This window comes from Hyperoodon ampullatus, assembly GCF_949752795.1.
Source record: "Hyperoodon ampullatus genome assembly, chromosome: 15".
NCBI classification, from domain to species: domain Eukaryota; kingdom Metazoa; phylum Chordata; class Mammalia; order Artiodactyla; family Ziphiidae; genus Hyperoodon; species Hyperoodon ampullatus.
Window position 1 is genome coordinate 30,469,854 of NC_136928.1, and position 27,826 is coordinate 30,497,679.

A 27,826-nucleotide genomic window follows, 5' to 3' on the forward strand; every position below is an offset into this window, starting at 1 on the left:
AAAAAGAACAAAATTTTGCTATTTGCAGCAACATGGATGAAATTGGAGGGCATCATGCTAAGTGAAATAAGTCAGAGAAAGACAAATACTGTATGATATTGCTTATATGTGATATCTAAAAAATACAACAAACTAGTGAATATAACAATAAAAGAAGCAAACTCACAGATATAGAGAACAAGCTAGTGGTTACCAGAGGGGAGAGGGATGGGGGAGGGGCAATACAGGGGTAGGGGATTAGGAGGGACAAACTATTGGGTATAAAATAAGCTACAGGGATATATTGTACAACATGGGAATATACCCAATATTTTATAATAACTATAAATGGGGTATAACCTTCAAAAACTGTGAATCTGTATATTGTACACCTGTAATTTATATAATATTGCACATCAACTATACTTCAACTTTTAAAAAGCTTAAAAAAAAGACCCTGTTCTAGCTGCCCAGTTGGGCCCAAACCTGTATTTTCTTACATAGCAACAAAATACTTTCAAAGTCCCTTTGTTTTCAGTCTCTTCAACCTATCTTAATATTACCCAGCCTCACTTTCTTTTACACTTTGGGACAACCTGATTCTGAATCCATCTTATCACTGGGTCATTAGCTCTTCTGCCCAGAAGGGCCAGCCCATGGAAGTGCTGGTCACTGAGGAACATCCTGAAATTGGGTCTTTCCAGAAGTAAGATGGGCAGTAAAAAGCCCTCAGGGCAGAACTAAAGAATCCCATAGGAAACACAACATCCTTTAGTAATAGAGTAGGGCTCTAGTATCATTTCCGCTCTACAAATAATGGAACTGAAGCCCAGAGGTGCAAAGGGCCTTGCCCATTGGTACCCAGTAAGTTACACCAAACTCAAGGCAAGGCCATGGGTCTTTCTCCCAATAGTTTCCACCAGCCCATAGTGCTTCAAATTTGACCTTGGCCAAAATTTATCTGGTTTCCTTCTCCACCATGCCTACACTCCAGTCTATTACGTTATCAAGAACATGCCTTCTCAGTTTTCTCTCATTCCTGAGAGATTCCTTTAGTTCCACCACGGCAACACCACTGAGAAATATCCAGCTCTCAGGATGTTCCTCAATGACCAGGGCTTCCATGGACTGATCTTTCTGATTAGAAGAGCTGACGACAAGATGGATTGAGAAGTCAGTCATCCCAAAGGGTAAGGAAGGTGAGGGTGGGTAATATTAAGATAGATTCAAGAGACAAGAACCAAAGGGAATTTGAAAATTCTTTGTTACCCTTAAAAAAAATGAATGTTTGGGCACACTGGGGTGCGAGAAAGAGCTGTCTTTGAGGGAAACTGCCTGACATTAACACAAAGCCCATGAACAGCATCTCTGCCCTCAGGCACATACTTTCTCTGACTTAAACAGTCTGTTCAATCTGTGTCACCTATTGGGCTGCTACCCCTGTCAGAAAGGAACCTCCCTTCTTTTCTTCCCATGCCTAAGGAACTCCTATCCATCCTTTAAAACTTATTGCAAATGTTATCTTCTCTAAGGACCCTTCCTTCAAACCTCCCCCTCCCACTCCAGATGGAGTGGGGACTCCCTTTTCTAAATTTCTTAACATCCTACCATCACCTCTATCACAGCAGTAGCTAAATTATCCTGAACATTGGTTTCCTTATCATTAAAATTGAATTAATTACTTAATACATCCAAAGCTAAAGCCCCGATCTCCCACCCAAAACTGGTCACATGCACAAATCTCAGGAAAGCCATCCTTCCCGTTGTTTGCGTGAAAACCTTAGAGTCAATCTTGACTTCTCTTTCCTACGTCCAATCCATCAGCAAATGAAGTCCTCTCTACCTTCAAAATGTGTCCAGAAGTGGATCATTTCTCACCCCCTTCATTGTTACCACCTCTGACTTGGATAATTACAATAACCTCCTCACTGGTGCTCCTGCTCTGTCTTTGCCCCTTTTTAGTCTCAACTGAAAAGAGTTTTAAAACAAAAGTCAGATCACGTTACTTCTCTGCTCAAAACCTCCCAATGGATTTCCATCCTTCTAGCACAAAAACTAAACTTTTTACACTTGCCTACCAGTGCCTGTAAAACCTGTGCCCATCCCTGACCAAATCACCTACTCTTCTCCCCTCTCAGCACTCCACTGTAACCGCCTTGGCCTCCTTGATGTTTCCTGAACACAAGAAATAGGCTCAGAGGGCTGTTCCCCTTCCTGGAATGTTCTTCCTCCAGATGTGCACTTGGCTCACGCCTTCACTTCCTTTGATCTTGGCTCAAAGGTCACCTTCTCAATGATGTCTATCTTCCCACTCTACTTCAAATGACAAATCAACAGTTGTCATCCCCACCTCATCCAGTACTTTCTCTTTCTTTGCTTTCTTCCCATAGTACTTATCCCATAATAAAACTGTACAATGTTCTCATTTATTTGGTTTGTTTTCAGTCTCCCCCCATTGACTGTAAGCTTCCTACAGGCTGTTTTGTTCATGCTGGATCCCCAGTTCCTACAATAGTGCCCGGCTCATAGCAGGTGCTCAATAATTTTGGTGTAACGTTTCAGAAGGCAGTATGAGAATTAAATGCTACATATTCTACAGAAGGAATAACCCCCCCATCCCTGATGACTCCCTTTGGGTGGGAGAACAGATAATTATTCTGCTTGAGGTAGTTAGGGAGGGAGAAGCTTGCCTCAGATTTTTGCCTGCTCCAAATAAAGAAAAACAGCATAACAACAACCGAATTCTTCTCTATGACCTTTGTGCAGCTAAAACTGGTGATCACAGAGAGGGGGCCCCGATTAGGAAGGCCGTTTCTTATGCCAGCGCTGGCCTCTGAGAATTGTCTTGCACAAGAGGATGACAAAAAGAGGAATTGAAAATTCTCTACATCATAACATTAAAGGGTTGTCTCATTTTAGGTTAGGTGGAGGCTTGAGAATGATGGTGTCTTTAGGAAAATGGTTCCCTGCCTTACTATTGCTTTAGAATTGTTGTTTGTCCATATGAGTTGAGTGTGTGTATGTGCATGTACACACATGTGTGAATCTGTCCAAGAATTCCACCAGCAGCCCAGGAGACAGCTGTAAGTGTGAGTGACAATGAGAGGACAAATCTTCATCCTACAGTAACAGCAGTCTTCAATTTACTGCAAAGTCCACAGTAAATTTGCAGTTGGAGCTCTCAATAGGGTCACCCCAGATTGAAAAATCAGGTTTTGGGACATGTGTCATCATGAATGGTCACATCCCTTGAATTGTGCTGGGAAAGGAATCCTAGGGATAGAAGAAACCTCGTGGGGAAAGGGTGGGGTTATCCCAGAAAGGAGAGACTGGAAAAGTAGGCTCTTCCTCTGAGTAGGAAGAAAAATGGATAGACCCTCAGATAAAAAGCAAGGGAGTGCCCATGAGGGGGCCACTTGGGAAGAGCTGAACTTTAAAAAAAAAAACTCTGTTTTTCTTTGTTTTCTATAAATAGTCAGAGCCAGTTTGGGGATTGGTTTCTACATTACAATTTCCTCTAGTTATTGCCAAAACTTCAAACACTCGGCACTGCAGCAAATGTGGCGTATATACTTCTTTACTTAATCCTCACTATAATCATCATTGTCCCCATTTCCCAGGTAAAGAAACAGAGGCAAAGAGAAATTAAATAATTAAATTAAATTATTAAATTAAATAATTCACCACAATGACACACATAGTAAGTGGCAGGGCCAGGATGTGGCCCCGGGCAGGCTGGCTCCAGATGGGGCATGTCTACCCTCTCTGCTACACTGACTTTGCCATCAAGTTTCTTATGCACACAGCTGCCTTGTGTGAGAGGTAAGAAGAAATTTAAGGCAAGGGGCACTCAGGGGACATTGGTCTCTCCTGCTGTGTCAGCATGGCAGCAGCAACTTGGCTGCATAGCTGGACCAGCAGCCCTGTAGTTCCTGTTGGTTGGGTTGGGGGGCGGGGCGGTGAAGGAGCAAGAGACAGGGAGAACAGCCTCAGTGTGACAGACTTCCACAGACACAAGCAAACTCCCGTAGAGACAAACTGAGACAAACTTCCCCTTTCCCCAAATGCATTCGAGGAAGGTAACTCTTGATTAGAAAGAGACACCCTCCAGTGTGCGGCTAACTTGTGCAATAGGTAAATTACAGCGCCTGACATGTAGTAAGTGCTCAGTTAAGTCGGAGTTGTCATTTCTTAATAGGTCACAATGAACCATATGAGACTGTTGACTGTCGACTGTTTTTGACCTACCAACATGGCGATTTCACATGGTTCAATGTATAATTTAACTGTTCATTTTATTGTCCCACTCGCCTTCAAAGTTGAGCTCCTTTTAGCGAGCAGGGATGATGTACTTTCCGATCAGTATCCCAGTGCCTAGTGGATACCTGGCTCCAAGCAGGTGCTCGTGAAATGCTTACAGAGCTCAACCGGGTGCCCACCCACTTAGTTCACCTGTTGTTAATGAACTAGTATGGGATCATTAACTATATACAGAACTATTATGCATTCTTACTAGGTTGGTTGGCTAGCTGGTTGACAGACTCACTGAATGTAGCCTTGACTTCTGGGGTCAGAAGTAACATGGGAACGTGATGCATGTCTATCCCACATTTCGTCACCTACCTGGAATGACTTCAAAGACAAACTTCCCCGCTTCTTCTGGGTTTGTGGCGATCTCCTTGATTGTACTCCCTGGTAGATACATGCAACCCTGAAAGATTGAAAGCGAGGCCTTTAAGGTAAGCAAAAACATTACCAGCTAGGAACTAAAAGAAAGTTGGAGGACAGATAGGATAATGATGGGATAGCATGGAAAGCTGGCATCCCAGCTTCGAATGGGGCACTTCTGCTACTCAGACCTTGGTCAAATTAAGTGGCAGCTATGTGAGAGCAAGCAAGGTGCCTAAAGAGACAGGAGGGCAAGGTTCTGACTGGAGAATGAACTGAGACGGTGCCATCACCAACCCTTGCCTCTTCCTACTTTCCAAGAGCCAAAATTCCTTGCCAAACAAGACACCTGATCTTTGTGGAGGCCATGCTGAGACTGGGGGACCATACCACCTGCCGGATTGCCATAGGGGGCACTGGGGACTGAACCACAGGTTCATTGAGGCGATGCAATACTTAATATTAGCAAGAGCTTCTGAGCAGCACACTCCAGGTGTCTGTCCCTCTGCTAAGCACCTTGAATGTGTATTATTCACTTAGTCCTTTAAGCAATTCTCCAGGCAAGGTATTGCTGCACAAATTTACAAGTGAGGAAACTCGGGGTCAGAATGGTTCTGTGATTTGTCCAACGTCACAGAGCTAGTAAGTGGCAGAATGGTAATTCATCTCCGAAGTGTGTTCAAACTCTGTGCTCTTCACCATCAGTGGAAGTGCTGGGACCCATCAGCTTGATGTCCCTTGAACGGGCAAGGGAAGGAGGATCATGGATCCGTTGTGGGGGAAGGGTGGAGTGAGGGTGGAATTGGTGACCTTACACATGAATACGTCATCAGAAAACCAAGTCACTTCCACCACGTGTACACTCATTGCTCTACCATTGACAGTGCACTGTCACATGCAACATCTCCTTAGACCTCAGAACAGCCCCCAAATCAGAAACATGGCAGGATGGCCACTCCCACATTACAGATGAGGAAACCAACGCTTTCAAAGTTTAAGTAACGGCATGAGGGGGCACAGTTAATCGTCCTAGAGTTCCTTACTCACAATTTACATTTCACTAGCTGTCGTAGGTAGTGTGTCTGATTCTGAGCTGAGTAAACAGTGATGTCTTGTTTCTAGAACAAACCATGGATGAAAAGGATTGGCAGCAGAAAAGCTCTAAAGGAAGAGTCTTAAGGAACTCCCAGATCAGCTCAGAATCCTGAAAGAATAAATGTTTCTTGGGGGTCTATAAATGCAAATGTCTAAGACTGAGTGAGAAAAAGAGTAGAAGCGAAAGCAGAAGAGAAGGGGGGGGTGGAGAGAAAGGGGAAGAGGAGAAGGAGGGGAAGGAGGGGGAAGGAGGACAAGAGAAAAGAAAAAAACTCTGCCTACACTTCTCTAATTTTATTACTTAAAAATAACCACCACCTACACGCTCCCCGCCATCTTTAAATAATATCGGTGGCCTCAGGAAAAAAATGACCCTTTTTGTGCTGCTGGATAGTATATTCAGGACATTTAACACAGAGCCTGGCACCTAGTAACTGTTCGATAAATGGTATTTACATACTTTGTATTTTATTTTTACTATTTTTGGATGAAACTATCAAATAATAGTTTAGAGATGAACTTAGGAGAGGCAGGTACCCCTGAAATGACACTTTCTTTATCTTCCTACCAGGCAGTGCTTCCTCCTGTCTGAAAAAACAGCATAGTGTTTTATTCAGGTGCCATAACTCACAGCCATTATTAAAAGTTAAATTATATAAACTTACAATGAAATACTTTATATTAAAAATAAAGGTAGTACTACTCAGAATTCATCACTTTCTAATTCTCTTTCTTTTTTTTCTTGCAATTCCCCTGAGACACAATTGACATACCGTACTGTCCAAGTTCAAGGTGCAGAGCAGAACGATTGGACCCACAAGCGTCATGAAATGATCACCACAATAAGTTGGGTGAACATCCATCATCTCATATAAATAGAAAAGAAAAGACAAAAATTTCTATTTACCTAATTATGTGCTCTATTTTACTATTATTTCTGTTCATACAGTCATTTACATCAAATCTATCTGTGTGGTAGGAATACTATCTAACACTGTGCTACTGTACATCCCTTCTCAACTCTGTGTTCAGGGATGCTGGTAGCTTGAATCAGCCACAGTGGGAGTATTTACACAACAGAAATTGGCAAATGCTGTGTCCAAAACAACTCCCCTACCACAGGGCTGTTGGTTAAACATTTCCCAGCTCGCCCCTGATAGACAACTCTCTGCTCTAACTTCAGAGAAAGCAGATGAGGCAATGGAACAGCTAAGCCAGGATTGTCTAAAACCATCATTGTAGCAGAGACTTGAGGGCAATTCACTGAGATTCTGTTTTAAACAACTTCCTTGACAAAGAAACTTTTGGAATGAGTTATAGGAAGCTAGGTCATGGACTTACAGGGCATTATACTGTTAGAGCTAGACAGACCTTTCTGAGAACTCAGAGGAAAAACTGCACAGACTGCCTTCTCCTGAACCCCAGGGTCCCCTCGAAGAGCACATACAAGGGTGCATCATAGAGGGCCCCATAATTTACTTAATCATTCTCCTTTGTTGGACATTTGGTCTAATGTTTCTCATTACAAATAGCACTGCATATATCTTATTATTTCTTTTGGATAGCTTCTTAAAACCAGAATGACTGGGTCATTCTGGATATGATATTTTTTGGCTTTTAGAAATCCGGCCAAATTGCTTTCTAGAAGGGCTGCACCAAATGTACACATCATCAGTATACATGAGGGCATTTTTCATCTGATTGCTCTAAGATTACTGGAGTGATTTTTGTTTTTTGAGTTTTTTAGGAATCGGAGTGTATGTGTGTTCTTTTTAAATTTACAACTAATTTATATTTTAGTCATAAAGAAAGCAGAAAAGTAAAAGTTACGTGTAACTCAGAGATAGCTCAGTTAACACCTCTGTGTATTTCTTTCCAAGCCTTTTCCCATAAATTACAGATTCATTGTTTTTTTCCCTCAAGAATAGGATTAGCATATAAATCATCCTCTGCTGTTAACTGCTTTTTTCAAAGCAATTATATTATGGACATCTTTCAATTTCAAAAAGTATTAATTTAGGGCATCAACAGCTGAATTATATTCTATCGGATAGATATATAAAAGTTGCCTCACATAACTTAGCCCCTACCACCGGGCATTGTTTCCACATCACTATTATAAACCCCTACATTAGAAATGCAGGGTCAAAGAATTTGCATTTCTAAGAGGCATATTACCCTCCAGAAAGGTTGTACAGATTTTCATTTCCACCAGTTGTGCATGAGAATTCCTGTTCCCTGGTCTTTACTAACAATGGAATTTCTAGAAAATCTTTGCCATTTTGATAAGGGGACAATGGTATCTCATTAACTTCCATTGCATGTCTTTAATTATGACTGAGTGGAGTTTTTACATATGCTTTTTGGCTATTACATTTCTTTGGGAAATTGCCCATTTACATCATTTGTTCATTTTCCTATTGCTGTTTCTTATAAGATTTGAGACTATTTTAAATAGGAAGAATAGTTGTTTACAATTTTTCCTGTTTATTTTTGCCTTTTCACCTTATTATTTTGGTTTTTAAGGTACAGACATTTCTATTTATGCAATTAAATCAGTCTTTTCCTTGTGCTGTCTTTGTTGCTATGCTTAAGAAACACCTGCTTCCCAAAGATCATGCAGATAACTACACTTTCTTCTAGGATTTTTATGAACTCGTTTTTACACGTAAGTCTTTAATCCATCCAGAATCATGAATGGTGTGAAACATAGTGTGGAAATAGACCTTTATTTTTACCCAAGAATTTAGTTCATATTTTTCATTTCACGTCTAGATATTTGCAATGTCTATGAATCCCAAAACAATGTTAAATGATAGCATAATAAAAGTATTTTATTTTGAATAGACTTTTCTTTATCTTAATAAAATAATGATGGATATATGAAAAGTCTACAAGGATGTCCTCTTAATCCTGTTTGTTATAATAACATAGAAAAATCAGCCCAAATTCTCAACTAATTTCCAGGAGGAAATTAGTTAAATAACTTATAGAATGTCCATAAAATAAGTTATTTTGCCACCACTAAGAATTACATTGTAGAAAATATTTAATAATACTGGACAATATTCAAGACATATTGTTAATTTTTAATTAAAGAATACTTATACTAATTTTGCATTTAGATGAGTTTCTAAATGTATATGCATAGAAAAAACTGGAAGAATTGAGGATTTAGGTGGTTATTTCTTACTGATGGGATAATTATTATTTTCCACTTTGTGATTTTCTGCATCCTCCAAATTTCCAACTATATACCCATATAGCTTTTGTAATCAAAATATTCACACCCATATAAAATAAAATATTCTGAGAAATTATCATTTTATTCCTTTAAAAAAAACCTGTTCATATCTGAAATGAGTTTTGGATTTTATCAAACGCTTTTTTCAGCCATCTATTTAGGGGTTGTGTGGTTTTTCTCATTTGACTTCTTGATCTTGACTTATTGGTCTGATACATTAATAGGTTTTCTAAAAAATAAACCATACTTGTCATTCTAGAAGAAGCTTTACCTAATTATCAGACTAATTTAATCCTGAGAGGACTCAGAGTTTCCTCCTCCAAAAGTAAGGAAGACAAGCCAGGACCTCCAATAATTTATTTTACTCTTTGACATCTGTTTATGTTTTTACAAAACAATTTTTTACATGTGCTTCATATCATTTAATCCTGTGACAGATGCAGGCCAGGTATGATTGTCTCATCTTACAAAAGAAAAAAAGAGGGGTCCAGAAAAATTAAATAATTACATGGCCATATGGTAGTAGAGCCAGGAAAAGAACACAAGCTCCCCGCTGCACCTCACGGAAGTAAGCTTCACTGAACTTCCCTTTCTGCTGCTTTGGGAAGGCTAACACATTATTGCCATCTCCCTCACGCTCCGCAGACGGGAAGACTTCCTGCCTCGGCTATTAATGTACCAGGAACCCCATCTTAGCTTGTAATTGCTTGCCCCTGATAGGGTCTGTTCATAAAGTGAAGAAAGTCTGGTTACCACGCACAGGACACTGGGCAAGAACCCAGGCGGTGGTGCGGTCTCTGGCCCCTCTCCAGCCTCTGCAGGGACAGACACTCACAGCCCTCTGAGTGGAGGGCCTGATTAACCGGGCACTGCCGATGCGTCACAGAGCCTCAAGCCTGCCCTTAGAGAGAACTGTCCTCTTCCAAAATGACCTCCTCACTTCTTTGCTTACCCGGCCATCCACCTTCAATATCCTCACCCTTCTTGGGGCTTTTTTTCTGACTCCAGAAAGTTTTAGAGTCTGTCCTCCCTAATAAGTTCCTTGCCCACTCTTCCACCTCCACAGGCATGAGCTCTAGAAAGGGTGTCCAGTCCTCCTGGTTGCCTTGAGACATACAATTTACACCTGGGGTCTCTCAGCTGTTAACAGCATCCCCTTTTGCTCTCATTCACCATGATGGCCATGAGGAATCAGTGAGGCAGGAAGAAAAGACCCGGGCCCAAGATTTACGATCAAAGCCCTCTCTAGCCCCGTCTGCTCCATCTGGAAGTCCTATTTGCTGTATTTTCAAGTATATCAGGGATCTGATCATTTTCTTCCAGCCCACTGAGATTGTAAACATAATAACCTCTCACCTAAATTACCCTTGTACCTCCTCCCTTCAGCCTTGGATCTATTTTTGAGCATGGTAACCAGAACCATTTTTTTACAACATGACCCAAGAATGACCCCTTTCTGCCGGGAACCTTGCAAGGGCTGCCATCACCCTCAGTGTAAAGACTCAGGTCCTTACAGTGGACTACAATGTCCTTTACAATTTGGGTCCCAACCCCCAAGGCTCCACTCTCTGACCTCATCTCCTTTGATCCTTTCATTCCCTAACTCTGCTGCTCCCACGCTGACCTCCTTGCTATTTCGCACACACATCAGACATGCTCTACCTCAGGGCCTTTGCACTGGCTGTCCCCTCTGCCTGGAGTGCTCTTTACCCAGAGATCTGCCTGGCAGATTGCCTCTCCTCCTTAATCTTTGCTCAAATGTCCCCTTTCTCATGAAGGCATTCTGGCCACCCTTCTTGAAATTGTACCACCTCCCCCAAACGCTTGATCCTCCTAGCCCATTCTATTTTTTCCTCATAGAACTAGTCATTTTCTAACAAACCACATAATTTTCTTATTGATTATGTTTATCTTTTTGCTTCCCCCCTCCCCATCTTCTAACTTCCATACATCAGGGGTGCTTATCTGTTTTAGTCACTGAGTTATTTCAACTCCCTGGAACAGTGTCTGGCGCACAGTAGGTACTCAATAAATATTGATTGAACTGACAAATAAATGAAAGCCCCAAATCAATTTTCCTGAACCCAAATCCACTCTCCCTGAGCCCTTGTGCTCCACATTCCCATCAAGACCACGCTGCCAACCTCGACTTAGCGCTGCGTTTAGGAAGAGCCCCAGTGCTCATCTTGGGGCTCCGTGGAGGAGGATTACCCTGTCATCTCTGCAACTCAGTTTATGCATCTCACAAAGGGTGAGAAGGAGAGAGAGAAGTCCTTTCAAATGGACAGGGGTCTCATCCTAGTAAGAAGCCCCCCTGCGAGCCTGTAGTGATCTCTGGGGCTCCACCCACCTCCCGCACCCAGGAGGGGACAGCCCTGGGAAGGGGGCAAACAGCCAGGCTGGTACCTGCGGCTTCACGTCCTCCTCGTCCTTGTAGTAATAGAGCTGCTGTGCCCTCAGCACGAAGTACCTCTGCTGCCAGTTTTTCACGAGGGACCTCTGCTTCTTCAGCCAGCCCATCTTGATGGGTCTTTCCAGCGGGTTGGGGATGGATGCAGGGTGAAAGGCCGCCATCTGCTCTCCGGTCATCACACTCCTTGACCGAGCTGTGGAGAGGGACAGACAGGCGGGCTGACAGGGGCTGTGAGCAGTGTGCAGGGAGGGGCCGGGAAGCACTGGGCCCCAGCCAGGTCGGGCTCAGGGGTCCAGATCTGCAGCAGAGAGGATGCCCCAGAACCCAGCGGGCCAGCCGAGGGTCCAGCCCCTGTCAGCGCCGGCCCTGGGGCCCTACACCCTCAAGGTCCGGCAGCTGGAGTCAGCGCCCTCGTTCTGCAAAGCCAGAGATTGGCTGGAGCCTTCTGAAGAGGAAGTGGCCACAGCATCTGACAAAAGGTGCTTCCTTTTTCCTGCGTGGGAGTCAATATCTGACAAGAGAGGGGAGAAAATAATGCCTCTTGCTCTCAGGGTTCAGGGTGAGTCCCACACAGCTGCAGAGGCAGCCAGAAGCTGCCTGGCTTCTTCCTCAGAAGGAGCCACTGTGTTCCCCAACCTCACTGTCCAGGACTGCCCTGCCCCAACGGCCCCCCAAAGCCCCCCGACCCCTGACCACACAGCCAGCGTGCAGGATGCCGGCACCTCCTGAATCTTCCTGCCCAGTGTCGTCAAGTGCTCTCTGTCCCCAGCCCACGGAGAGTGTTCACAGCCCTCTCTGCAGGACCAAGGGCCTCCCTGCAGCTGCCTGCCTACTACGTTTTCAGTTGGGTTGTCCCTCCCATGTGGCTGACAGCCTTTGAAAATGACACGAACCTGCCACCAGGACACAGACGCAGAATTTGAATCCAGACCCCCCAACCCACTGCATCGCGTAGTTTACTTTTGTTTTCACATAAGACCTCTGCCTCTCATCAGATTAGATCCAGGTGTCTGCAGCTTGTCTCCATGGTAACTCCCACCCAGGATAACTCCCTCCTTCCCTCCTCTCCACAGCAATCCATCAGCCGGCCTGTGGTCCCCTGGGGGTCAACATGTCCTTCCTCTGATTCTCCCCTTCCTTCTTTCGCAGCTGGTTCAACAGTTCCCTTAAAACCGCGTTGGAGCTCCGTGTCTCCTCGACCTTGTGTGGTGTGCTCCACACTTGGCAGTCCCCAGGGCTTGCATTCACCTCCTTGTTGGAGGAAGTCTCCATCTTATAATCCCTTTATCCAGCTTTTGTCAGTCCCCAGATCATTCACGAAGAAGCTGAACTAAGCCAACTCCACTCTCATCCAATCTCATCTCACCTGGTAAAGACCAGTTTTCTGGGTACATTATGCAACTTCTCTGAGCCTCAGTTTCCTTGCTTGTGAAACTAGGATCATCATAGCCCCTATTCTATGGAATTGTTGTGGAGATTAAACAAGTTCATATATATAAACCACTTTGCACAGTCCCTGGTCCAAAGTGAGCAAATGTCACTCATTATTTTTATCAACAGATGACTGTACTTCCTACTGCAAAGATGGAGATCATCTTTGAGAACCTCCTAAACTTCTCTCTTCGTTTCAAAACATTGCTGCCTTGTCAAGCTTTCCCTCTTCCTTAATTCCCATCTTCAATGCATTGAATCAACAGCTTCTCTCATCGCTTTTGATTCCTTTCTTTCTATCTCCCTCTAGGCCTGTGGTTTCTGTCTTTTATTTATATTCGTGACTTGCTTTCAAATACCAGAATTTTTTTTTTTCTTTTTGCAGTACGCGGGCCTCTCACTGTTGTGGCCTCTCCCGTTGCGGAGCACAGGCTCCGGACACGCAGGCTCAGTAGTTGTGGCTCACGGGCCTAGCCGCTCGCGGCATGTGGGATCTTCCCAGACAGGGGCACGAACCCGTGTCTCCTGCATCGGCAGGTGGACTCTCAACCACCGCGCCACCAGGGAAGCCCTCAAATACCAGAATTTTATACAGCATTACAGAGTCTTTCTTCCACTGACTCTAACTGGATCCAGAATTATCATCCTATTTACATAGCTCATCCTGGATTGCTGTCTGAAGTGGACTCTGCCCTAACTGGGCTCCCTCAACCCCACAAGTGGTCTGCGTTCCTGTCACATACCCTCATTCCCAAGGTGCCAACTTGCAGTCACCCCTCGCCTCCCACAGGGACTGGAGAGATCATCCTATGCTGTACACCAGGGCACAAGACACACTTGATTCAACCTCCTATTAGACAGATATCATAAGAGTGCAGATACCCCCATACCCCGTTGCCATAAAAAGTAACTTGACATTTTGATGAAAATTTAGCAGTGTGCTAGCAAAGGGTTTGCTTTATATCCATGTGTCCCGGCACGCCAGTTAAGAATTTTATCTTTGATCTTAATCTTCAGTTCATTGCAATCTTCAAGGCCTTCCATCTGTAACTCAAAGAACAGCCACTCTGGGGCTGATCACTTGCTCTAAGGCTGTTTAAATGATCTGAAGGAAACAGAGGAGGGTTTGGGCAGGAATACAGTGGGGAGGAGAGAACTGGAAGAACTGTGCCCAGCTCTGTGTCTCTCTAGGTCAGAAACTGTAACATGGAAAGACTCACATTCGTACTAGAAACAGGGCAGAGATTGAAAGAATGGCTGGCACACAGAATTTCTGAAGAGTGAGGGATTCTGGCAGATGCACGGGGATTTTCCCTCACCTTGGTAGCCTCTGCCCAGCCCAGTGTGACTTCTGTGCTCATCCAGCCGAAGCAGAATCAGACTTGGGAGGGAGGGCTTCTAGGCTTCTAGGGTGATACCACCAAAGGCAGCCAGCACAGGAGAGGAGGAAAGCAGGTGGGTGCCACGTGGTGGCTGTGAAGACTCAGGTCCCCGCAGACTCAGGCTACCCCCAGAGACGCACAGAAACTGTTCGGACGCTCTAGAAAATGGCAGAAACTGAAGAACTCCAACAAGAATTGAAGAAGTAGGGTAGGGGGAGCAGGGGCCAAAACGACACCGTAGACTGAAGAGAATGAACACAGCACAGAAGAATTCAGCTGTTGGGATAGCTCTGGGAAACTTTTTATGCTCTGTAGTGGCCAAAACAATAATAGCAAAAACAAATATGCAACACTCAAAACCTCCCCCTAGAAGCATCTGTGCATTGCAGAATGGCCTGGAAAAGGAAGAGTAGATATGAGAATGTTATGTTCTCATACTTGGCCAAGAGGGGTCTTGATGTCCTTGTGACAAGTAGGTGAACACTTTGTCCGTATGCATGGGGTCAAGGCCTTGGCTAACCATCTGTTATATTTCAGAAATGATCCCATTCACCCATACATCCACCATACGTGTTATGACTGTGGGCACTGGGCCATGAGTACAGATGGCTCAGAGCAAACTGCCACTGCTCGAATCAGGCCTGAACACTGGGGAGATGACAGCAGGGGTTCTGATGAGACAGTAACGAAGCAGGGGCTCCTTCTGTCCCATGTCAGAGCCATCTCCCACCTCGGCCCTCGGTATGGCTCATCGGCCAGCCCTATCATGAAGTGATTCAAATATCAGAGAAGAAAGCCTGGTGGGCCCTGAGTTGGACTTATTTTTGATGACTTTCCTGGTTCATTCCTTTGAACAGTCTCTCTTGTCTGTGGGTGTGACTTGTTCCCGGATAAAGTAAACAAAGAGATCTGTTACTATTTCTAGAGCTGTTTCTCATAATGAAAATAATAACCGTGATAAGCTTTGCTTGTGAGCCAGCCATCACATACAGAGCGCACGATCCCAGCCCTTTGGGAAGGAGGTCTGAGCCAGGCTGTGGGCTGGAGCGGGGGCCGAGGAAAGACCAGCAAAAGGCGGATAGTTGGAAGGCAGTTGCTAAGAGTTTGCAGAACACTCTAGGGAGGTGGGAAACCCACCTGTACTCTAGTAGATAAAGAAAGAACAAGCCCCCAGCACTGCACTGTCCAGTACTGTAGCCACTTGCCGTGACTGGCTACGTACATTGAAATGAATTCAAATAAATTAAGTTCAGTGCCTCGGTCACACCAGCTGCATTTCAAGTGCTCAGTAGTAGTAGCCCATGTGGCTCATGGCTACAGTAATGGACAACACAGGAAGAGAATATTTCCATCATCACAGAAAGGTCTATTGGTTGGCACTTCTGGGAATCTGAATAGTATCATTACCAAGCATTAGACAAAATGGGCCATAAAGGTGTGGGTAGCATTTCATCAAAGAGAGAAATCAAACTGAAAGGTCCAGAAAAGTAGCTTCTTTTCAGAGTGAGAAGTTCAGCCTTGATCTGAGAGCTAACAGGGAGCCATCTCATGTACCTAAGCAAGAGAAGTTCATGATAAAATAGAGACAAGTTAAGTAATTGAACCGCATAGGCTGCATTTTTGTCTGCAGGTGAGGGAGGGCAAGAAGAGACATAAAAGAAGTTCCACAGTCTCAGCGGTGCTGTTTCTGCAGTAGAAGGTAGCTGCTTTTTGCCCCAAGTTGGAGCGAGAAAAAATTAAAGGAGGAAGTATAAACAGAGAAGTCAGCTTGGGAGGCATTATCACTTCCTCTCTTTATCTTCCATCTTCTGACCCCACCCTCCTCCCACAGATAATCAATCACAAAATCTTCTAGGGTCTACTTCTGAGATATTTCTTCCATCTGCTCTCAACTCTGCATGAGTTTAGATTCTATTTTAGAGGCTCTGAACATGTGAGATGGGAATAGTTCAATCAAAGCTGGAAAACTACTGAAGGTATTTTCTCAGTATGTTGATCTGAGCAGTGCATTAGTCTGGGAACCTTGTTTAAATAAAGTTGAAAAGGGAGTAGAATATACATAGATTACCCCCAGACACCCTCTCCTGAGCTGTAGACTCATCTACCCGACTGCCCTCAGGTGCCTCCGTAAGGATCTCCAGGTCACGTGATGCTAGTTGAACTTACCGTCTTTCTCCCCCTACCTCCTACCGTTCCCCGGGCTTGTGTAACAAACACACCCAAGCCTGCTTTTCTCTGGTTTGCTGTGACTGACTTCTCCCCGGTCAACCAGCCAAACCAGAAGGCTGACCCATTCCTACAGTCCTCACAATCAATAGCTCTCTTTCTCTCTGATCCCTCCTCTCTACCCCTACCTGGTTTTCTTGGCCCATTTATCCTCTCCCTGGATTTCCGCAATAGTTCCCTGTCCTGTCCCCCTCCTACCAATCTCATCTCTAATCCACTGATGACATTGTTTGTGACATGATCCTTCTGAAACACAAATCTGATCATGTTACTCTTTGACCTAGAAGCCTTCAGTGACCCTCCAACATCTTCATCCTAAAAGATGAAGATTAAACTCCCTACCATGCGGTTCAGAGTCCTTTGTGATTCTCCGGTTGCATCTCCTGCTCTCTTTCTGCATACCCATTGTGCACTCCATCCATGACGGTATTCCATTCCCTCTGCTGGACTCTTCTCCCCACCCATTCTCACCCACACCCAGTTCTTTAAATGTTCTTGTTCATCCTTCAAGACTTACTTCCGGCCACACCTCCCATGAGAAGCCTTCTCAGTCCAGCCAGACTGAGTCACACCCTGGGCTCTATTCCCTCTTAACTGGGGACACATGTCCTTCAAATCACTTATCATCCCTCCTGGTCCTTTTTCTTACTCTGTCTTCTCTCTCCACTTGAACTCTAAGAGGACAGGGGCTCTGCTTTCATGCTTAGCCTTGTTCACCCTGTGTCCCCAACATCTAACACAGTGCTGACAAAGAGAAGGCAGGGTGAGGTAGCAGAGAGCACAGGCTTCTACGTATGCAGCCTTGGGTGAATCATGTTCTGCCAGTTACCTTCTCTGTGAAACTGTGATCATAATACGTAGCTCTGGGAGTGGCCAGTCTATAAAGATTAACAAAGATAAGTGGACGGGCCCCAGCCAATGTCAGACTCTTAAAACATGGGCATTAAATGGAAGCTATTATTGTTAGCAGTATTATCGTAGGATAGACTGGATATTATGTTAAATGAGAGAAAAGGAAGAAGAGATGAAAGGGAAGAGAGGAAAGGAGGGAGAGAGATTGAGGAAAGGAAAAAGAGAAGACTAGCTGGACCGTGTACAAAATTCCAGGTGTGAATCCAGAGGCCTGAATTAGGATGGCAGCCGGGGAAATGGAGAGCGTAGGAGAGGCATTGATGAGGCAGACCACCAGAGCTCCAGAGCTGGCTGAACAGGAGGCGGGTGGGAGTTTGGGGTTTGGGTGGCTCAAGTGAGGGGCCTTCTCCATCTATTCATCCAACGCACATTGGCTGAGCCCTTGGCACGCGCCAGGAGCAGTGACTGGGTCTGGGATCTAAGATCAACCAGACACAACCCTGCCCCACAAACATTCAGAGACCTGAGAGACTCATTCGTAGAAGCTGGGAAGGAAGCAGAGAACGTGGTGGGTTGGAATAGGCAGGAAAGTCCTGTTCTGGGTGTCATGATATATGAGGGTGGGCTGAGAGATTTTGACTTCCCCAGAATTCTAGTTTTGACAGGTGAGGCCTGTGGGTTCAGAAAGAGCTTTTGGGGAAAAAGAGGTGCAAGTGAAAGCCAGGATGTGAGAATCTCTGATCTGGAAAGTAACATAATAGATGTTCAGAAATCAAAGAAAAGGCTGAGCCCAGAAGAGACTAGCATTAACTCAAGGCACTGGAGATCAACTTAGATACAAGACAGAGAAGGTTACTGTTTTCCTTGGGACTTTACAGAGAGCTTGCATTAGGTATCAGTGTGGGAGAAAAGAAGCGCAGCAAGAAAATCCACTATCCCCAAGAGCTTAGCAATGGAGCAGGGGTTGCTTCCTGGAAGGGGAGTGAAAGGAGAGAGGCAAAGATCCAGGGCCAGTTTGGGTACATCTCATACCCCTGGGACAGGAGCTGTCCTGGGGGAGAAGATGGTGCCCCTGGATGGATGGATGCAGCCACTCTCCAGGGTAACAGCGTCATGATAGGAGCACCAGCTGGGTTTCAGCCCTGCTCACACTTTCTGCCAAGACTCTTGACCATGCACTTACACAGACATCCACGTTCTGCAAGAGGACCCTTAAGGACATAAAGCATCATTCAGAAGCAAGAGGTCCTTTACAAAGAAGTGGGGGTTTTTTGCGGTACGCGGGCCTCTCACTGTTGTGGCCTCTCCCGTTGCGGAGCACAGGCTCCGGATGCGCAGGCTCAGCAGCCATGGCTCACAGGCCCAGCCACTCCGCGGCATGTGGGATCCTCCCGGACTGGGGCACGAACCCGTGTCCCCTGCATCGGCAGGCGGACTCTCAACCACTACGCCACCAGGGAAGCCCACAAAGAAGTCTTTGAGTTTCTGATCTCAGTGTTCTCTCTCAGGAAATGATATTTGGCTGTGTAGGTGAGCAGAAGGCCCCATGGCTCAGGAATAAATATCTTTTTTTCTTATTTTATTTTTTTATTGACTTATAGTTGAATTACAATGCTGTGTTAATTACTGCTGTACAGGAAGTGACTCAGTTACACATATATACATTCTTTTTCAATTCTTTTCCATTATGGTTTACCACAAGATATTGAATATAGTTTCCTGTGCTATACAGTAGGACCTCGTTGTATATCCATTCTAAATGTAATAATTTGCAGCTAGTGTACTAACCCAAAACTCCCAGTCCATCCCTCTCCTTCCTCCCACCTTGCGCATGGCAACCACAAGTGTGTTCTCTATGTCTGTGAGACTGTTTCTGTTTTGCAGATATGTTCATTTGTGTCTTATTTTAGATTCCACATATAAGTGATATCATATGATATTTGTCTTTCTCTTTTTCACTTATTTCACTTAGTATGATAATCTCTAGTTTGTATCCGTGTTGCTGCAAATGGCATTATTGCATTTTTTTTATGGCTGAGTAGGGAGGAATAAATATCTTTGTGCTTTTATTGCATGTCTGCAGGTTATAAGGTGCTAGACCTATGGAGAGGTTCTTGAGGGCAAAGACCACGTCTTATTCATTTTAGTATCTTGAGGACCCTCACTGTGTCTGGCTTAGAAAAGTTAATTGGAAGGAACAAAGAGAGGAAGGAAGTGTACGTGTGTGTGTACATGTGTGTGTGTGTGTTAATGTTGAATAAAGTTCAAACAGAAAATTCATAGGATGGATTCTCTTTAACAAAGAAATTCATACCCTTTAAATTAACCAATCAGAAAAATTTCTTGGGCATTTCTTTTTTTTTTTTTTTTTTTTTTTTTTTTTTTTTTTTTTTGTGGTATGCGGGCCTCTCACTGTTGTGGCCTCTCCCGTTGCGGAGCACAGGCTCCGGATGCGCAGGCTCAGCAGCCATGGCTCACGGGTCCAGCCGCTCCGCGGCATATGGGATCCTCCCAGACCGGGGCACGAACCCGTATCCCCTGCATCGGCAGGCGGACTCTCAACCACTGCGCCACCAGGGAGGCCCTCTTGGGCATTTCTTATGTGCAGGGCATGGTGTTAGGTAATGTGCAGAGTTTAAAAAATAGAGGAAGCTCTCTAAATTAGTGAACTCAAGATTGTGAGGCTTCAAATATTTGCTGTGCACCCTGGCACACAAAAACGCATTCTACTGCACCCTGCTGCCAATAGCTGCCTCCATCCCAGCCCTAATTCTTGATGGGCCAGAGCTCTGTCATGTTCTCCTTGCATAAAGAAGGAGATTCATAATCAATCACAAACCATGAAATGTGAAAAGACGGAGGCTCAGGTGTCAGAAAATAGGTTCCCAGGGGCTGGGATTTTTATAAATTTTTTTCACCAATCAAACCACACCTTCTAGAAGAGCATTTGGCCAATTGAAGGTTCTCAATAAATGTTTCCTGAGTGAATAAAATAAACATTTTAGAGAGAAATGTGAGTCACCTTGAGGCATTTTACATTTGCAACAAACGTTGACTGATCTACCCATTTGTGGGTTTCTAGATGTGTTCACTTGTGCCCATGCAAGCAGAGCGGCCAGGGAAGATAGAAACCTTGATATAATAATGAGCCCCACCAACAGTGCGTATTTAATGAGGTCTTACCTGCGCTAGCCACCATGCAAGCACACTATCTATCAAGGTCAAGGCAGTCTAGTTGAAGGCTCACCCTGCCTCTTCATGGTAAGCTCTGTTTTACAGACCAGGAACTGGAGCTCACAGAACTGAAGTGATTTGCCCAGGTACACGGCTAGAAATCTAATTTCAAAGCCCAATATCCATACCTAGGCCACACAGCCCACAGAGAGGCACATACTCTAGTGGTAAAGAGAGGGGCCTAGACTGAGAATCGTGTGTAATAATTCACAGGGTTAGACAGTAAGGGTGAGATGAAAAGGGGATGGGCCACTATTCCCATCACGGAGACACCAGCCTCGGCCTCCACCCATTCTGCCGCAATGTTACACTTTGTGCTGCCTTTTCCTTCCATTGTAAGCTCTGCAAGGCTCAGCAGGCCTTGATGAAAAAGAGTGATGGGGAAGTAACACTGAAGCCTCCAGCCCAGCCCTGAGGCTGTGCTGACACCCCGTCAGGAAAATGGACATATTACTGGTCCTGCCACGTCTTACTGGCTCTCTGCACAAGCTCCTTTGAAGAGACCTAAGGATCCTGACCAAAGCCCAGTGGGGCTGAGGCGTGGGAGGGAGGAGCACGGAACCAACCCGAGGGGTGCCCAGCACTCGGCCCACAGGGCAGCTCACAGAGGGCCCCCCACCCTTGCTGAAGAGGCAGCCGTGGGAAACAGCAGGCCCCCGCATGGCTGCCTCCCTGGAGATGGTCAGTAGGGGTCCATACACCATTGCGTACACCCCACACACACTCACACCCACACCCACACACTCACACCCACCCACACACTCATACACACTCACACCCACACCCACCCACACACACACTCCCACACACTCATATACACACACTAACCCACACACACACTCACACACACTAACCCACACTCACTCACCCACACACGCTCACGCCCACACGCTCACACCCACATGTACACACTCACTCACACACACTCACACACCCACACATTCACACACACTCACACCCACATCCACCCACACCCCCAACACACATGCAGACCCTCAGCCTGTCTAGTTATCAGACTGTGGGAAGACAGCCCTCCTAGAAGAAAATTAAGTCTTTTAACTTCAGAACCTCCAGGCCCACTTTCTTTACCTCTTTTCTCTTTTCCTTGTCAAAGGCAAACTGACCTCTACTTTGAAACACTCACTATTCAGGGGGGTGGGGAACTTTAAAAATCTTCCACTCTCAAAACCTGGCATCAGGATAAATTTATCCTGTGATTACTCTCCTGGATTTTTTTTAAATTCTCAGTTTCTTTTTTTAACTTGGGCTTAAAAAACTTTGCTCCACCCCCAACCCCCCAAAAGGTAATGAGATGTGAGACTGAGGAGAGCCAAGAGGCTTTCTCTGTGCACCCGGAATTCAGTCACACGGGCCTTCCCAGGCCGCTTGCCCTGAGACACATTTACACAACCTAATTCAAAGAAATACCTAAAGTTGTTCCCTGAATACCTGTCTCCAGACCCAGGAACTGAGCAGGTTTAATTTTCCCATGTTCTATAGCTCATAGAAATTTATTGTTTGACAAGTGAGCCTTTCAAAGTAAAAAAGCAAACTCTGCTTCGCAAAGGGACTTAGCACACATAGCTATGTCTTTTGCAGGAAGAAGCAAAAATGCGGTCTCTGTAGCATATGAAGAAGAGAGAGCGAGCCGGCTTTCTGTTTCTTCTTCAGGCTTGCACGTTCTACACTGTGAATCCGCCTGACTAAGCTGCCTTTCCAGGGCCGCCCTTCTGGTGTTCATTCTGGAGCTTGCGTGTCTCGGGAATGTGGATAGCAGTTGTCTCTCGTGGGCCTGTGTCTCCATCCATTGCAACACTTCACCAGCCCCCTCGGCCTATCTTTGCATAACAGGAAGCCAAGCATAAAAACAAGAAGCGTGCAGAATTGTGAGTGCTTCCGACTAAACACTGCTCGGGACTGCCTGTTCCTCAGCACATGGTGTAGTGGAGATTTGGCAATCGGGTGGCACACACACCCCGGGGTCCACACTGTGGCCCCTTAACTGTATCCAAGCTAACTGGCTTCCCAGATATGGATGGACGGAAGGACTTTGCATCATTATCACAGTAAGCTAGAAGAACTATTGACACTTCCACTGTCAAAGCCAGTCATTTGCTCCAGGTAAAGGGTTCTGCTTAGTCACTAGCATTCATAAATACGTAGTGCATTAGAATGCTTGAAGTATTTATAGTTTATAAGCCCAACTAAATTCTGTGGCTCCAGTAACTCACAGCAGTGACCCAACCAGGCCATTGCCCAAGGGCTGGCCCCAGTAATCAAGCACTGGGACTTGATGAAGCTACAAGCTATGAACCAGCCTACAGATGTCACTCCAGTCTGCTCCTGAGGCCCTCTCTGGTCCTCAGGAATAGTGATTTTTAACCATACAGTTCTAATAAGAGTGTGAACAATGAACAATTGTTGCAGTGGAATGGACCTGGCATACAAGTCATAATAGGTTTCTCTAACTCTACAATCCGATAAAAAGATTCTTTTTTTATTAATTTTTATTGGAGTATAGTTGCTTTACAATGTTGCATTACTTTCTGCTGTACAGTAAAGTGAATCAGCTATATAGATATAGATATAGATATAGATATAGATATAGATATATAGATATATAGATATATATATCTCCACTCATTTTTGGATTTCCTTCCCCTTTAGGTCACCACAGAACACCAAGTAGAGTCCCCTGTGCTATACAGTAGGTTCTCATTAGTTATCTATTTTATACATAACAGTGTATATATGTCAATCCCAACCTCCCAGTTCATCCCACCCCCCTCCCCGCCTTGTTATCCATATGTTTGTTCTCTACATCTATGTCTCTATTTCTGCTTTGCAAAGAAGTTCAGCTGTATCATTTTTCTACAATCTGATAAAAGATTATATTAAAAATGGAGGCCATTAGATTATGGATAGAGGACACCGGACACCCATAAATTATTGATTAGTTTCCTAGGTGTGATTAGGCATGTGCTTAGGAAATAAAATGTCCATATTTTCAAAGATGCATACTTAAGCATGGGGAATAAAATTACACAGTGTCTGGGATCGGCTTTAAAATATCTTGGCAAAGAAAAGACAAAAAGAGAAACAAAGGAATAAAGCAGATGGGACAAATTCTTCATAATTTTGAATTTCAGTAATGGATATACATGGCAGTTCATTATATTTATTCTCTATGTTGGTGTTTGAAATATATGTATAATAAAAAAATCTTTTTCAAGATTCTACTAGGCCTTAAAAAAATAAATTCTTTTAGGCTTAATTTTTTTTCACACATCAGCTATTGCCCTGAACTTCAACTTGCTGGTTTTCCCAGGCCTGCATTTCCAGACCTGTTAGTTATTCCTCTGAGCACAGTGAAGTGATGTTACACAGATGTTCTACCACACACGTACACATTCCCCCGCCCCGGACAGATCCAGCCCCTCCATTGCCCCCGCACTGTCACTTTATCAGTTAATGAAGCGGAAGAACCGAGGGACTCCTGATGCTTCCAGTTATGGATAATATTTCCTGTAAAGTCGGCTTTTACTCAGACTGTTAATGGTGGTGATGGTCTGTCTGTGTACATGTACACACACACAGACGCACACACACACACATATATATATAATTCCCCAGGGTCGCAGAAGGAGCTTAAAAAAACAGCTGTTGCAAGGAAAGCAAAGAGACTTCGTCTTGCTAGACAATTCCTTCTGACCGGAAGTAACGTCCGGGACATCGGAGGCCTAGTTCAAGATCAATGGAAAGAATAGAGTGACTGATTATCAGCGTTTACAATGACAAAAGTTGGCAGAAGTGCTAGTTCATAGGCTACTGGGGCCTGGTAGATGGCCGACACTGGATGATAGTCCCCCCTCCAGCCCTGTAGCAAGCAGGCAGGCACGCAGCCTAGAGCAGTGGAAGGCGTATCTGACTGGGCATCAAGAGACCCAGATTCAAGTTCCAGCTCAGAGACAAAGCAGCTGTGTAACTCTCAGGGCCTTTCTGAGTCTTCATTTCTTCATTTGTAAAATAAAGGGATGGAAATAAACCATCTTGAATGCTTTTCCAATTCTAAATTAAAAAATAAATTTTTTTCAACTCTAAATTTTTTTGATTGACCTATCAAACATCTTTCAGCCAATACTTTGTGCTGTAATCCTGTTTTTTATGTGCAACATGTCTAACTTAATTTGCCAACTCAGGCAAGAATCCAGTTCCATATCAAGATCACAGGTCTGTAGCGATACGTTTATGTAATTGATTAAGAAAAATGAATTTGGCAAAAGACATAATCTTGGTGATTTTAATCAAACACAGATGGTTTGACACATTCTGATTAGAGTGTGAATTTCGATATTACGCTAAAGAAGATCCCCTAAGAAGTCCCAGTAATAATACAGGGTAAGAAGTATAAAGACAAAAGCCACTGTAACTATTACTCAAGGACTGACAATTAAACAGGCTGCGTGATCAATTTATTCTGGGATGATACCTTAGCTCGCAAATATTACGGACCCCATCATCTTTCTGGATGCATCTCTCCAACTTTAAACCAGACTTTACATACCAACATCTGCAAATACATCCATGCCTTTTTGACCAAGAAGCCTTCTACTAATTGAGTTAAGGAGATAATAATGAATGTATCTTCAATTTATTTACAAAGATATTCACTGCAGCATTATTGCTTGAAAAATGTAAACAAGTAAATGTCCAACAACATGGAATCAGTTGAATGAAGTATGGTATGCTCATAAAGTAAAATACTATGTACCATTAAAGTTGATGCTTTGCTGAGTTATAATGACATGGAAAACATTGAGTTTATGTAGTTGGTTAAAAACGGCTTACTCCAATATACACAGGCTGACGCCATTTTGTTAAAAATACACACACACACACACACACATACTATAGTGTAAGAAAGTCATAAATATGGGCTTCCCTGGTGGTGCAGTGGTTGAGAGTCTGCCTGCCGATGCAGGGGACACGGGTTCGTGCCCCGGTCCAGGAAGATCCCACATGCCATGGAGCAGCTGGGCCCGTGAGCCATGGCCGCTGAGCTTGCACGTCCGGAGCCTGTGCTCCGCAATGGGAGAGGCCACAACAGTGAGAGGCCCACGTACCGCAAAAAAAAGAAAAAAAAAAAGAAAGTCATAAATACAGGTGTGGTGTAGCACAGAAAAACATAATGCAAGATTCACACCAGACTGGTGTAGGGTTATAGGTTATTTTCCTGATAGGTGGGATTATGGGTAATTTTTTATGTCTTCTCATGTTGTCATTTTTTCATAAAGGAAACAAAAGCTATTTGTAAAATCTCTATGTCAGCTTTTTCTTCAATGATCTGCATGCTGTCTCCCAAATTAAAAAATTTAAAACATAACATGAGTCAAGAAGGAACTGACTGAGAGGAATCAGTCCCAATGTTAGGAAGAATTTTCATAATCTAAACCAAAGTGAATTCCAAAAGTTTTCAAATAGAGCATTTCAGAAGCTAGCTATGCTCTCTTGGGAAATCACCCTTCCCTGCCTGATGGGATTACTTGCCAGCAGGATACAATATATAAATGTCCTTTATGAAATATACAGTAGGTATAGGTTTGCTTATTATTATTGTCATTTACAAGAATAATTTTTGCAGATCTTAGTTTCTGCATATATAAAATGAGGCTGTTGAACAGGATGTTTGCTAAGGTCCTTCTAGACACCAAATTCTTCTACTCTTTGTATATGAGCAGTTTCTACTAATACCATAATGCACTCAGAGTGTAGAATTAGAGAAAAGGCGAGCAGAGCAGATTCATTATTTAGGAAAGAAAATAAGAGAGAATGTGCTCAGCGAGGGAGGGAGATCAGTAGAGTTTGGAGGGTCAACCCAGACATCACAGAAACCATAGAACCAGAACAAGTTCTTTGGGGCTGAGAAAGGGCAGGGCTTGGGGAAAGAGAAGAGTCAGCAGAAAGGCCTGAGGGAGCACAAGGGGGTGCTCTGGGGGAGCCCAGGAAGCAAGGAGCCCCTGAAATTCTGGACGGTTTGACCCCTTGGTGTAACAGCCCCATTTCCAAATTTCCATCATAATGACCAGAGAATGACTTCAGTGATAACAATGGGAAATGTGAAATGAAAGTAAAAGTAAGGAAGGATGCTGTCTGTGAGCTATTTGTGGGGTGGAGGATTTCTGTGAGCTGGAGGCTAGGCAGGACCCAACTGAAAGAGCCGACCAACCCACAGTTCAGTGTCTGTGGAGGAGAAATTGTCCACCAGAGTGGGATGGTCCCCCAAAGAATCTGCACCACCTCCTAGAGGGGGCCAGCCGCACTCGATGGGGGGAACGGAGGGAGGCCCCCAGAGCACAAAGGCCTGGCTGGGCATGCTGTGCTATCTCCAGCTTACCCGAGGGGCTGAAAGTCCTGCCAGCAAAGCAAGAGGTGGGAGGGCCTGTCTTGCTGGCTCCTAACCTGGGCCATTGAACCAGTGAGAGCAGGGAGGACTTTTCCAACTAACCTGGGGCTTCGCCAAGGAGAAAAAAAAGAAATTCTCCATGAACAGAGCCTCACTCCCTAAACTGAATGCTTCTTAAAAAGTTACAGATACGCTTACCATGACGCCCAGCAATTCCACTTCTAGGAATCTCCTCACGAGAAGTGAAAGCGCACGTCCACAGATTTCTTGTATGCAAGTGTTTCCAGCAGCGTTATTCATAATGGTCAAACTGGAAACGATCTAGAGTCCATCAGCTGCTGGATGGAGGAACACAAAGTGCATAGCTGTGCAATGCAACACTGCCCCAAAATAAAAAGGAATGGAGTACTGATACAAGTTACAAGATGGTAACCCTCAAGAACCTTATGCAAGTGAAAGACACTGAATGCAAAAGACAGCATATTGCAAATCCATGAAAGAAAAATACCCAGAAAAGTCAACATTATTGAGACAGAAAGCAGATGGGAGGTTGCCTGGAGCTGAGGGTAAATGTAGAGATTGACTGCAAATGGGCAGGAGGGAACTTTCTGGAAAGATGAAAGTCTTCTAAAACTGAATTTTGGTAATTGCTGTACAAGGACCAATTCCTCACTCATTTTATAAAGACCATTTAAAATAGATCATAAACTTCACAAAGTGAGAGATTTGCCTGTTTTGCCACTCAGGTAGCCCAAGTGTCTAGAATACTCCAAGAATGCGGATATTTCAATGTTAGGAAGACTATTCAATGGTTTATTACAGCAATAGGTAAAAGAATTGAAAAGCCATATGTTTTCAAAACACTGTGAATTTACATTTGATAAATTTCAATATCAATT

The 27,826-nt window shown here is 44.3% G+C and overlaps 1 protein-coding gene across 3 annotated transcripts in view; it reads right to left on the bottom strand.

Moving 5' to 3' along the window:
• ARHGAP25 (Rho GTPase activating protein 25) overlaps window positions 1-27,826 on the bottom strand; it is a gene marked incomplete at both ends in the record, with an annotated part of 85,084 nt that overhangs the window by 32,595 nt on the left and 24,663 nt on the right. For all 3 annotated transcript variants that reach the window (XM_079720430.1, XM_079720432.1, XM_079720431.1), the window contains 2 exons: window positions 4,603-4,690; window positions 11,393-11,592. In XM_079720430.1, coding sequence (XP_079576556.1) covers window positions 4,603-4,690; window positions 11,393-11,592 — 288 coding nt within the window. The remainder of the gene's footprint in view (window positions 1-4,602; window positions 4,691-11,392; window positions 11,593-27,826) is intronic.